This window comes from Lissotriton helveticus, chromosome 1_1 (genome assembly GCF_964261635.1).
Source record: "Lissotriton helveticus chromosome 1_1, aLisHel1.1, whole genome shotgun sequence".
NCBI classification, from domain to species: Eukaryota; Metazoa; Chordata; class Amphibia; order Caudata; family Salamandridae; genus Lissotriton; species Lissotriton helveticus.
In genome coordinates this window covers 12,409,504-12,422,595 of record NC_136057.1, presented here as the reverse complement: position 1 = coordinate 12,422,595, position 13,092 = coordinate 12,409,504, and the positions used below count along the sequence as shown (strand labels likewise).

General features: G+C 47.7%; 1 protein-coding gene across 1 annotated transcript in view; it reads left to right on the top strand.

Moving 5' to 3' along the window:
• LOC144766812 (arylsulfatase A-like) overlaps nt 1–5,438 on the top strand; it is a 72,339-nt gene extending 66,901 nt beyond the window's left edge. The window contains exon 8 of the mRNA XM_078650541.1: nt 3,197–5,438. Within this exon, the coding sequence (XP_078506667.1) occupies nt 3,197–3,498 (302 nt within the window). The 3' untranslated portion in view covers nt 3,499–5,438. The remainder of the gene's footprint in view (nt 1–3,196) is intronic.
• Nucleotides 5,439–13,092: the final 7,654 nt, after the last annotated feature.

The following is a 13,092-nucleotide window of genomic DNA, read 5'->3' as shown; positions in this document are numbered from 1 at the left end:
ACCTCATGAATGCTTGTTCTTTCTGAGTCTTCGCCAACTTGTTTCTTCGTGCAGGCTTCCTTACCCTTTGGATCCTTTTTCTCCTCTGACTTCCTGCGTGGTCCTGGTCAGCGCTCTACTTCTCTTTCTGCGTACATTTTCTACCCAGTCGCCAGTGCTTGCCCAAGTCCATGACTGTGTTCCAGACATGGGAAGGACAGTCTCTGAGAAGAACAACCATAAAATAACAAAAAGCACAGCACATACGGTCATACAACTATAATACATTTGCCTAAAATGCAAAGAATTAAAATTAATTACCAAGTCACAATAAAAACAAAAAAAAGGCAACCCCATTAGCAGCAATACATTGGTCACTTAGGTCTAGAAAGCCTTAACATCAGTGTGGCTCATAAAAAACAAGCGAAAGCATATAAAACATGTTCATTGGGGGGCATCTGCAGGTTTATAAGAGTGGGGGGTAAAATTCAGGGGCTTCGACAGTGGGACAATAAACTGCTTTCTATGCATATTAAGATAGTTGCAAAACATTAAAAAGTGTCAAATGTAGAGTGGAGACCTATTGTCGCAGCCGCAGGGCAACATGGAACATGGATGGGCCCAGCAGCGTGGCAAGGCCAAGAGGTGATGTAACAGGTTAAATGTAAACCTGGTCATACCAAACCTGTCCATCAAATTAGGTACCTGTGCTAAGTAAGGATCCATACCCTAGACTCTTTTGGTTCTCTAGCCAAGAGGGCCCACTCTAGAAACAGATCATTTACCCTTTTCAGTTCTAAGAGCAACAGTGAGTGGGGATTAAGAAATGTTCCCTTTCTCCCTGGGGTTGTAAAAGCTGCCTTCACATAAACAATCCAGGGGATTCTGAGTGCATGATCAAGAGACAGACAGTTTCAGAGAATCTGTCTGTTTAATGAAAGTCTCTCTCTGACCCAAACCTTAACCCAACACAAGAGAGGTCTAAGGGCAATTATATCATCCAGGTAACTGGTTCCAAGCTCAGCATGGATTAAAAAGGCTGGAGTACTTTGGGAGCACGGCACCAACCGTTTTAAGAAATGGTTTTCAGCGGTTTGGATTTTATCACTCTTTATGCACCTCCAAACCTCACTACCATACAAGATCAGTGACACCCATTTGGTCTGGTAAATCTTAGTTAGAGCACGCAGTGACCAAGAACTCAACCTACGCGCAAAACTGGCCACTACCACGGTGGCCTTGACAAGTTCAGATCTCTTCCCCTCAATCTGGGGTTTCCAATTTTTGTTCATGCCAAATAACACCCCTAAATAGGGAAAGGCTGGTACCTTGGCCAAGGTATGATTGCCCACTTCAAAGATTATTAGGCTAGTGGTCCGAGGGCCATCAGCTATAACATATAATTTGGTGAAGTAATAGTGATATTGAAATATTCATATTTATTTCAAACGTGTAACAATGCCTCTTCCTACCTCAACTAGGTGTGAGGGAAGGACAAGGTTAGTCTGAGCAGGAGTGAGGGTCTACTCTCAGGGTGTCTTTATATCAATTATGATGCACACCAGAGGGCTCACAATCATGGTGCAAATCCACAGGGCTAAGACAACTCACATTCAATATGTACACACTGTTGTAAGGCAATTCACAATCAAGGTGCACAGCTAAAGTTGTAAGATGACTCACTATCTTGCTATACACAGGTGTAGGACAACTCACAATCAAGGTGCAGACACAGAGGTGTAAGATAATTCACTATAAATGTGCACACGCAGAGGTCTCAGACAACCCACAATCAATGTCACACACAGAGGCGTAAGACAACTCAAAATGGAGGTGCACAGAGAGAGGTGTAAGGCAACTCACAATCAAGTTGCACACACAGAGGTGTAAGACAACTCACAATCAAGGTGTACACTAACAAGTATAAAACAAATCAGTATCAAGATGAAAAGACAGAGGTGTAGGACACTCACAATTAAGTTGCACACACAGAGGTGTAAGACAACTCACAATCAAGTTGCACACACGAGGTGTAAGACAACTCACAATCAATTTGCACACACAGAGGTGTAAGACAACTCACAATCAAGGTGTACACACAGAGGTGTAAGACAACTCACAATCAAGGTGTACACACATAAGTATAAAACAAATCACTATCCAGATGAAAAGCCAGAGGTGTAGGACACTCACAATCAAGTTGCACACACAGAGGTGTAGGACACTCACAATCAAGTTGCACACACGAGGTGTAAGACAACTCACAATCAATTTGCACACACAGAGGTGTAAGACAACTCACAATCAAGGTGTACACACACAAGTATAAAACAAATCTCTATCAAGATGAACAGCCAGAGGTGGAGGCCACTCACAATCAAGGTGCACACATAGAGGTCTAAGACAACTCATTATTAAGGTGCAGACCCAGAGGCTTGAGACAACTCACAACCAATGTGCGCATTCAGAGTACTCAAAAGTAGTCCTCAATACTTCTAATCAAATTCTGAAGGTGGTGCATGGTTCACACTCACTGTGAAGTATTCTTCTCATTATCAATTCATGATACTGTTTGCAATGAAGAGAATGTGAAGATGTTTTTAAATGTGAGGCATGGAAGCAAGCACATAGTGTGGCGTTTGCGGCACTGAAGACAACTTGTGTATTTCTTTTGTTAGAAAATAACATTTTCTGTCAGTGGTAAGCTGAACAGCAGTGAGTCTGAGTGTGGTCTCAGGAAGTTCAGACAAATGACACAGAGGGATTTGTCCATTACTCAAGGCACTGTCAATCTTTGTGACAAGTTGCTCTCTGATGTGATCTCACAAACAACTACTGTGACGCAAACTGAAGATGCACCGGCAAAAGATAAACCTCCAAACTCTGGAAAGCCCATGCCAAGTGTCTCTTGAGGGATAGTTGGAAACTGAATTTCCACTTACTTGTTACTGGCCTGTCCACTGAGTCTTTGGAGGGTATGGCTCCTGTTCAGTGCTCCCCCATGGTTCCTAACACGTAGGGCAGCGCCACAGTTTAACTTACACAGCCTGACCGTCCACTGGTAGGGGAGATATAACCAGAGTCTGCAATGAAGAGATGCATTCGATCTTGCTGTCCTACTGCATGTGAAGATCAGTGTACACTAAAGGCCCTGTAGCTCTGAAGTAATACACTATGGTTTGTAAACCATCCTTTTATTAATCTTGTTTTGTTCCAGGGGCCATGAACAGTGAAGGACCACCAGATCAAGACTGCTATCGATCAGCTAATCTAACCTCCCACAACCCTCCGCTTCTCTATGACTTGGAATCAGACCCATCTGAAAACTACAACCTCCTGGCAGGCGAGCAGAGGGAGAAGTACATTCACCTCCTGAAGGAGATCTGGCTGGAGAAGGCACACTTCGATGAGCAGATGGACTTTGCTGAGAGTCAGTACAACAAAGGTAGAGACCCAAGTCTGGAGCCATGCTGCAACCCCAGCTGTTCACCCAAACCAGCCTGCTGTCAGTGCCTATGATCAACACTCCAGCCCAGGCCAAGCTGTCAAATTGGTGGTCTTCCAAAGATATTCAGATTGCTTGTGCCCAAGATCACAAAAAGCCTTCGATACTTACCTTAATATTCACTGTACACTAAAGACTTTGGGGTGTTGGGGGTCCATGAAAAACACTCAAGAATAATTCAGTTGTTAGCGCTTGAAGCCTGAAACCATGTTGTAGTACTGGGAGCTGACCTAAGCCATCCACTGGGCAGTGTCCATCATCCCCACCCAAGATTCTCACTGTATCCCTGCTTTCTTATCCAAGATGTGCCATATCTGGTGCCTGCAATAAAAAAAATCCTGGCACAAGGCAGCAACACCAGATGTTCACCAGCAACATCCAGCTGTTGGTGCACTGAAGCCTTGTGTGGCGCCATATGCTTGCCCAAGTCATCCTGCTAAAGAAACAATTGATGGACGGAATGCTGGACAGTACAATCATTCACCCCCAGGCACAATGATCTGCGTTAAATCCATCATTCTTTTGCTCACCACAACACCCCAGCTTGAACCCAGCCATATGCAAATCAGTCTTGACCCTGTTCCTTGTGGGAACAGTCCAGCTCGAACTGCCAAGCCAGGCCCTCCCTGGAACGGAAATAAGCATTTTGGGACCGGTTTCAGGGCATCACCCTTCTTCATCCTGGCTAGCTTGAAGCCAGTGGTGTAGTGAGTACGGGCCATCATGGCACCTGGATACTGACACATCAAAGAGTGGAAGAAGTGTTTTACATTAACATTAGTACCAAGAGTAAATGTCAGATGAATTTGAAGGTGCAGGATTAGATTGAGAACATTTTAGGTAGTTGTTAGAATTTCATCTCAACCACCATGGCAAAGCTTTTATACAGAGCAAAACAGATAACACTTCAAAGTGACTCAGCATTGCTCCTCGCTTATCCCCCTTTTGATAGCCATTCAGTTAAAGCAGCAGCAACTAATCACAGAGTTTATCTTTACTGTGGGTAGCTGCTCTTTGGCTCCTGCGAGGGATGCTGGAGATGTATGTGATTAAGTATTTTTCACTCTCTGCAGTGCAGGCTCTAGAAGAGAACAGATTCTCCAAGTGTTTATCCTTTGTCAACCTTCTAACAACTGAGAGACACCTGATCCCACAAGATCTATTACTTCTTGAAAGAGTGATCACTTACTGAAAGAGCTATCACTTCCTGAAACATTTATCACTTTTGTCTGGAAAGATCTCTCACTTTCTGCAAGATCTGTCACTTCCTGAAAGATCGATCCCTTCCTGAAAGATCTATCTCTTCCTTGAAAGATCTCTCACTTCCTGAAAGCTCTAGCACTTCCTTGAAATATCTATCACTTCCTGAAAGCCCAATCACTTCCTTGAAAGAACTATCACTCCTTGAAAGATCTGCCACTTCTTGAAAAATCTGTCACTTCAGTGAAAAAATGATCACTTCTTGAAAGATCTATCACTTCCTTGAAAAAAATATCACTTCTTTAAAGAACTATCACTCCCTGAAAGCTCTATCACTTCCTTGAAATATCTATTACTCCCTTAAAGATCTATCACATTCGGAAAGATATATCACTAAAAAAAAAGATCTGTCTCTTCCTGAAAGATCTGTCACTTCCTTGAAAGAACTATCACTTCTTTGAAAGAACTAGCACTTCTTAAAAGATCTATCACTTCTTTGTGATATCTATCACTTTCAGAAAGATCTATCACTTCCTTGAAATATCTATCACTTCCTGAAAGATCTATGACGTCTTGGAAAAGCTGTTACATCCTTGGAGGATCTCTCACTTCCTGGAATATCTATCACTTCCTCGAAGGTCATATCACTTTTTAAAGATCTATCACTTCCTGAAAGATCTATTACTTCTTGAAAAATCTATCACTTTCTTGAAAGATCTCTCACTTTCTAGAAGTTCTATCACTTCCTTGAAGGATATAGGGGCATATTACCAACAACTAGCGATACTTTTTGTCTCTAACTTGTTTAGAGACAAAAATTATCGCCGCACATCGGCGATTTTTATCGCAGATAAACCTTGCTATTAGCAAGGTTTATCTCAAATGCGATAAAAAACGGCCGCAATGCATGAATATCGCTGATAAGTCAGCGATATTCATGCATTATCGAGCAAATGCTCTTAGCCATGTTATCCACCTCCCATTGGATAACATGGTGAAGAACTGCTCAGGGCAGGTGTTAGCTTTTGGAGATATTCGCGCTTAGCGCGAATATCTCCAAAAGTTGTTAATAGGAGATAGCGATGTTAGCGACTGTTTCCAGTCGCTAACATCTTGGCACACCCACTTTGCATGTCATTAGTGATAAATATCACTGACATGCAAAGCGGGGCCCAAGATGGTCGCTATCTCCTATTAGCTGTCACTAACTGGTGTTAGCGACAGCTTGGTAATAGGGAGATAATTTTATCTCCGCTTTCTGGGCTTTTATAGCCACAAAAGCGGAGATAAACCCCCTTGATAATATGCCCCATAGTTCTTCCAGAAAGATCTATCACTTTTTGAAAAAATGATCACTTCTTGAAAGGTCCATCAATTCCTTGAAGGATTTCTCACTCGCTGAAAGATCTATTACTTTCTGAACGATCTATCACTTCCTTGAAAAAACAATCACTTCTTTGAAGATCTATCACTTCTTTAAAGATCTATCACTTCCTTGTGATATCTACCTCTTTCTAAAAGATCTATCAATTCCTGGAAGATCTATCACATCCCTGAAATAAGTATCACTACTTGAAAGCTCTATCACTTCCTTTAATTATCTATCACTTTCCTGAAAGATCTATCACTTCTTGGAAAACCTATCACTTCCTTGAAGGTCATATCACTTTTTTAAAGATCTTTCACTTCCTGAAAGATCTATCCCTTCCTGAAATATCCGTCACTTTATGAAAGATCTATTACTTCTTGAAAAAGCTATCACTTCATTTGAAAGATCTGTCATTTCCTAGAAGTTCCATCACTTCCTTGAAGGATATTTCTCTTCCTGAAAGATCTGTTACTTCTTGAAAAAACTATCACGTCCTGAAAGATTCATCATTTCCTTGAAGGATTTCTCACTTTGTGAAAGCTCTATCACTTACTTGAAGTAGTTATCACTTCCTGAAAGATCTGTTACTTCCTTGAAAGAACAATAACAACTTGAAAGATCTATCACTTTCTTGAAAAAGCTATCACTTCCTTGAAGGATATATCACTTCCTTGAAGGATATATCACTTCCTGGAAATTCTGTCACTTTTCACTTCTTGAAAGGTCCATCACTTCTTTGAAGGATCTCTCACTTCCTGAAAGCTTTATCACTTCCTGAAAGATCTGTCACTTTCCTGAAAGATCTGTGACTTCTTAAAAGCTCTATCACTTCCTTGAAATATCAATCACTTCTCTTGGAAAAACTTTTACTTCCTTGAAGTATCACTCACTTCCTGGAAGATCTATTACTTCCTAAATCTTTTGATTAACCGTAAATTCTGCAGGGGCTAAAACATTGGCAGAAAATGTAATATTCTAAAATTATTTCCAGTGATGACACCTTGGTGCTACACAATACATGTGTGGGTGGTTGGGAAAAGCCAGAGCTAACTATCTAGAAGGCGTTACTGAGAGACACAGGCCAAATTAATTAACACCGTGTACAAGTTAGCATCGCAGAAGTGAAACAAACTGAATTTAAATGTTCAAATCATGATTTATTTTCAATATAAAATGTTTTTTGTGTTAGAAAGTAGCCCTAACCAATGCAACGTGCTGCTGTGCTCTGCTTTGCTTTACTTAGCATTAAGGGATGTCATTTAGTTGCTGCTCTGCATTGCTTTAGAATTTCCTAAGTCTACCCCCATTTGGTTTCATATAGCGAGACCAATAGTAGTATATATATATATATATATATTTGTATATATGAGCACACAAAAGAGACACGTTGGCATTATTACGCCATCTCAGTTGGCTGTCTCTGTTGGCACACTGACCTTCAAAGCTAAAAACGGACCATAAACCACAAAAGCCCCAACATCTGCTGTGAAAAGTTCCTTTCTCTGGAACTGACCGACACCAGATGTGATGTGGTAGACAACTTGGGTCTGTGGCCTTCTTCAGGATACAGACTATGGGTGGGTGGTCCTTAGCTCTTCACAGGACTCAAAAAGGGAATTTCTTTTGCTTACACTAAGATTGACAAAAAAAAGAGTATCTATTATAATACTCAGATTGACTTTTAAGAAGGTATACATCTTCACCCAAAATTAAGATGATAGCATGTATTGCATGTTAACGTCATAGTATTTCAGGCAGTTCTGTCTTTTAAATTAAATTGTAATGGGATTTAATTTTGAAATATAACTCTTAATCAGGGTTGGGCTTTTGCTAGTGAAAAGTAATAATAGCTTTTTGGTTGGTTGGTTGATTGATTGTTTTGCTAAAATGAAGTTACTACACAATGAGTGCATTAGTTTTCTATTGAGATGAAACACAGACACTGAATCAAGGCATCAGAGTAGCTAAGATTATTAACATGTTAGACAAAAAAGCTGGAGTGTAGGAAAACAAGTGGAAATCCATATTGTGAAACTATAGACATATTGACTCTCATTAATGCCAGGTGGGTCATATCATCCCAATAGGAAAATCAGAAGGATTTCTTCTGGTGAGAATCCCTTACTGGATGGTCAATCAATCAATCAATCAGCGGGTTATAAAGCGCTGCTACTCCACCCGTGAGGGCCTCAAGGCGCTGAGGGGGGAGGGGAGCTGCTGATCTGTCTGAGTACTGGGGTTCACTTGAAGAGCCAGGTCTTGAGATCCTTCTTGATTTGGGTCAGCGGCGGGGAGTGTCTGAGGTGGAGAGGCTGGGTGTGCCAGGTCTTAGTGGTGATGTGGGAGCAGGATCTTCCGGCTACAGTCTTGTGGATCCGTGGGACAGTGGCCAGGCCAGTTGGGAGAAGCGGAGGTGTCTGGAGGGTTTGTGGAAAGAGAGGCGGTGGTGTCAACCCAGGTGGGATATCATTTATAAGATAGGAACCCTTATTCCAAGTGAGCACCTCATTTAGAGTTTGTTGAGTGGGAGCACTGCTGTAATATGACGGTGCCTCTACCTCGTCAAACTAGAGCCTCTTCTATTCTATTTAGAAGAACCTGCCCTAGCTCCGCCGGTTTGAACCTGTGACCTGGCATTCCGTCAGTCAGGAAAAAGCAGAATGGTCCCCACAAGAAGGGAGGTCCTCCCTGCAATTCGGGTATTTGTTTCTTGTTCAGAGAAAACAAACTGCCATTTTGGCAAAGGAGGGTCCTATCCATCTTACCTTGAATGTTGAAAGTGGAGGACATATGGGGGTGACCTAAGGTCCAGCATGTTGGGGCAGACCTGAGGTCCGTCATGTGGAGGTGACCTTAGGTCCAGCATGTGAGGGTGACCTAAGGACCAGCATGTGAGGGTGACCTTAGGTCCAGCATGTGGAGCATGTGGGGGTGACCTAAGGTCCAGCATGTTGGGGTGCCCTTAGGTCCAACATGTGGGGTGACCTGAGGTCCATCATGTGAGGGTGACCTAAGGTCCAGGATGTGGGGTGACCTGAGGTCCATCATGTGAGGGTGACCTAAGGTCCAGCATGTGGGGGTGACCTAAGGTCCATCATGTGGGGGTGACCTAAGGTCCAGCATGTGGGGGTGACCTAAGGTCCAGCATGTGAGGGTGACCTAAGGTCCAGCATGTGAGGGTGACCTGAGGTCCAGCATGTGGGGGTGACCTGAGGTCCAGCATGTGGGGGTGACCTGAGGTCCAGAATGTGAGGGTGACCTGAGGTCCAACATGTGGGGGTGACCTGAGGTCCAGCATGTGGGGGTGACGTTAGTTCCAGCATGTGGGGGTGACCTTAGGTCCAGCATGTGAGGGTGACCTAAGGACCAGCATGTGGGGGTGACCTGAGGTCCATCATGTGGGGGTGACCTGAGGTCCATCATGTGGGGGTGACCTAAGGACCAGCATGTGGGGGTGACCTTAGGTCCAGCATGTGGGGGTGACCTGAGGTCCAGCATGTGAGGGTGACCTAAGGACCAGCATGTGGGGGTGACCTTAGGTCCAGCATGTGGGGGTGACCTAAGGACCAGCATGTGGGGGTGACCTGAGGTCCAGCATGTGAGGGTGACCTAAGGACCAGCATGTGGGGGTGACCTTAGGTCCAGCATGTGGGGGTGACCTGAGGTCCAACATGTGGGGGTGACCTAAGGACCAGCATGTCGGGGTGACCTGAGGTCCAACATGTGGGGGTGACCTGAGGTCCAGCATGTGGGGGTGACCTGAGGTCCAGAATGTGAGGGTGACCTGAGGTCCAACATGTGGGGGTGACCTGAGGTCCAGCATGTGGGGGTGACCTGAGGTCCAGCATGTCGGGGTGACCTGAGGTCCATCATGTGGGGGTGACCTGAGGTCCAGCATGTGGGGGTGACCTGAGGTCCAGCATGTGGGGGTGACCTAAGGACCAGCATGTGAGGGTGACCTGAGGTCCAGCATGTGGGGGTGACCTAAGGTCCAGCATGTGGGGGTGACGTTAGTTCCAGCATGTGGGGGTGACCTGAGGTCCATCATGTGGGGGTGACCTTAGGTCCAGCATGTGGGGGTGACGTTAGTTCCAGCATGTCGGGGTGACCTGAGGTCCAACATGTGGGGGTGACCTGAGGTCCAGAATGTGAGGGTGACCTGAGGTCCAACATGTGGGGGTGACCTGAGGTCCAACATGTGGGGGTGACCTGAGGTCCATCATGTGAGGGTGACCTGAGGTCCAGAATGTGAGGGTGACCTGAGGTCCAACATGTGGGGGTGACCTGAGGTCCAACATGTGGGGGTGACCTGAGGTCCATCATGTGAGGGTGACCTGAGGTCCAGAATGTGGGGGTGACCTGAGGTCCAACATGTGGGGGTGACCTGAGGTCCTGCATGTGGGGGTGACCTAAGGTCCAGCATGTGGGGGTGACCTGAGGTCCAACATGTGGGGGTGACCTAAGGACCAGCATGTCGGGGTGACCTGAGGTCCAGCATGTGAGGGTGACCTGAGGTCCAACATGTGGGGGTGACCTGAGGTCCAACATGTGGGGGTGACCTGAGGTCCAGAATGTGAGGGTGACCTGAGGTCCAGCATGTGAGGGTGACCTGAGGTCCAGCATGTGGGGGTGACCTGAGGTCCAGCATGTGAGGGTGACCTAAGGTCCAGCATGTGAGGGTGACCTGAGGTCCAACATGTGGGGGTGACCTGAGGTCCAGCATGTGGGGGTGACCTAAGGACCAGCATGTGGGGTGACCTAAGGACCAGCATGTGGGGGTGACCTGAGGTCCATCATGTGGGGGTGACCTAAGGTCCAGCATGTGGGGGTGACCTGAGGACCAGCATGTGGGGGTGACCTGAGGACCAGCATGTGAGGGTGACCTAAGGACCAGCATGTGGGGTGACCTGAGGACCAGCATGTGGGGGTGACCTGAGGACCAGCATGTGAGGGTGACCTAAGGACCAGCATGTGGGGTGACCTGAGGTCCATCATGTGGGGGTGACCTAAGGACCAGCATGTGAGGGTGACCTGAGGTCCAGAATGTGAGGGTGACCTGAGGACCATCATGTGGGGGTGACCTGAGGTCCAGCATGTGAGGGTGACCTGAGGTCCATCATGTGAGGGTGACCTGAGGTCCAGCATGTGGGGGTGACCTGAGGTCCAGCATGTGAGGGTGACCTGAGGTCCAGCATGTGGGGGTGACCTAAGGACCAGCATGTGGGGTGACCTGAGGTCCATCATGTGGGGGTGACCTAAGGACCAGCATGTGAGGGTGACCTGAGGTCCAGAATGTGAGGGTGACCTGAGGACCAGCATGTGAGGGTGACCTGAGGTCCAGAATGTGAGGGTGACCTGAGGACCAGCATGTGGGGGTGACCTGAGGTCCAGCATGTGGGGGTGACCTGAGGTCCAGCATGTGGGGTGACCTGAGGTCCATCATGTGGGGGTGACCTGAGGTCCAGCATGTGGGGTGACCTGAGGTCCAGCATGTGGGGGTGACCTAAGGACCAGCATGTGGGGTGACCTGAGGTCCAGCATGTGGGGGTGACCTGAGGTCCAGCATGTGGGGTGACCTGAGGTCCAGCATGTGGGGGTGACCTGAGGTCCAGCATGTGGGGTGACCTGAGGTCCAGCATGTGGGGGTGACCTAAGGACCAGCATGTGAGGGTGACCTGAGGTCCAGAATGTGAGGGTGACCTGAGGACCAGCATGTGAGGGTGACCTAAGGACCAGCATGTGGGGGTGACCTAAGGACCAGCATGTGGGGGTGACCTGAGGTCCAGCATGTGGGGGTGACCTGAGGTCCAGCATGTGAGGGTGACCTGAGGTCCAGCATGTGGGGGTGACCTGAGGTCCTGCATGTGGGGTGACCTGAGGTCCATCATGTCGGGGTGACCTGAGGTCCAGCATGTGAGGGTGACCTGAGGTCCAGCATGTGGGGGTGACCTGAGGTCCTGCATGTGAGGGTGACCTGAGGTCCTGCATGTGGGGGTGACCTGAGGTCCATCATGTGAGGGTGACCTAAGGACCAGCATGTGGGGGTGACCTGAGGTCCAGCATGTGGGGGTGACCTGAGGTCCAGCATGTGGGGGTGACCTGAGGTCCAGCATGTGGGGGTGACCTGAGGTCCAGCATGTGGGGGTGACCTGAGGTCCAGCATGTGGGGGTGACCTGAGGTCCAGCATGTGGGGGTGACGTTAGTTCCAGCATGTGGGGGTGACCTGAGGTCCATCATGTGAGGGTGACCTGAGGTCCAGCATGTGGGGGTGACCTGAGGTCCAGCATGTCGGGGTGACCTGAGGTCCATCATGTGGGGGTGACCTAAGGACCAGCATGTCGGGGTGACCTGGGGTCCAGCATGTGAGGGTGACCTGAGGTCCATCATGTGGGGGTGACCTTAGGTCCAGCATGTGGGGGTGACCTTAGGTCCAGCATGTGGGGGTGACCTGAGGTCCATCATGTGGGGGTGACCTAAGGACCAGCATGTCGGGGTGACCTGGGGTCCAGCATGTGGGGGTGACCTAAGGACCAGCATGTGAGGGTGACCTGAGGACCAGCATGTGGGGGTGACCTGGGGTCCAGCATGTGAGGGTGACCTTAGGTCCAGCATGTGGGGGTGACCTAAGGTCCAGCATGTGGGGGTGACCTAAGGACCAGCATGTGGGGGTGACCTGAGGTCCATCATGTGGGGGTGACCTGAGGACCAGCATGTGGGGGTGACCTAAGGACCAGCATGTGGGGGTGACCTGGGGTCCAGCATGTGAGGGTGACCTGAGGACCAGCATGTGGGGGTGACCTGGGGTCCAGCATGTGAGGGTGACCTTAGGTCCAGCATGTGGGGGTGACCTAAGGTCCAGCATGTGGGGGTGACCTAAGGACCAGCATGTGGGGGTGACCTGAGGTCCATCATGTGGGGGTGACCTTAGGTCCAGCATGTGGGGGTGACCTTAGGTCCAGCATGTGGGGGTGACGTTAGTTCCAGCATGTGGGGGTGACCTGAGGTCCATCATGTGGGGGTGACCTTAGGTCCAGCATG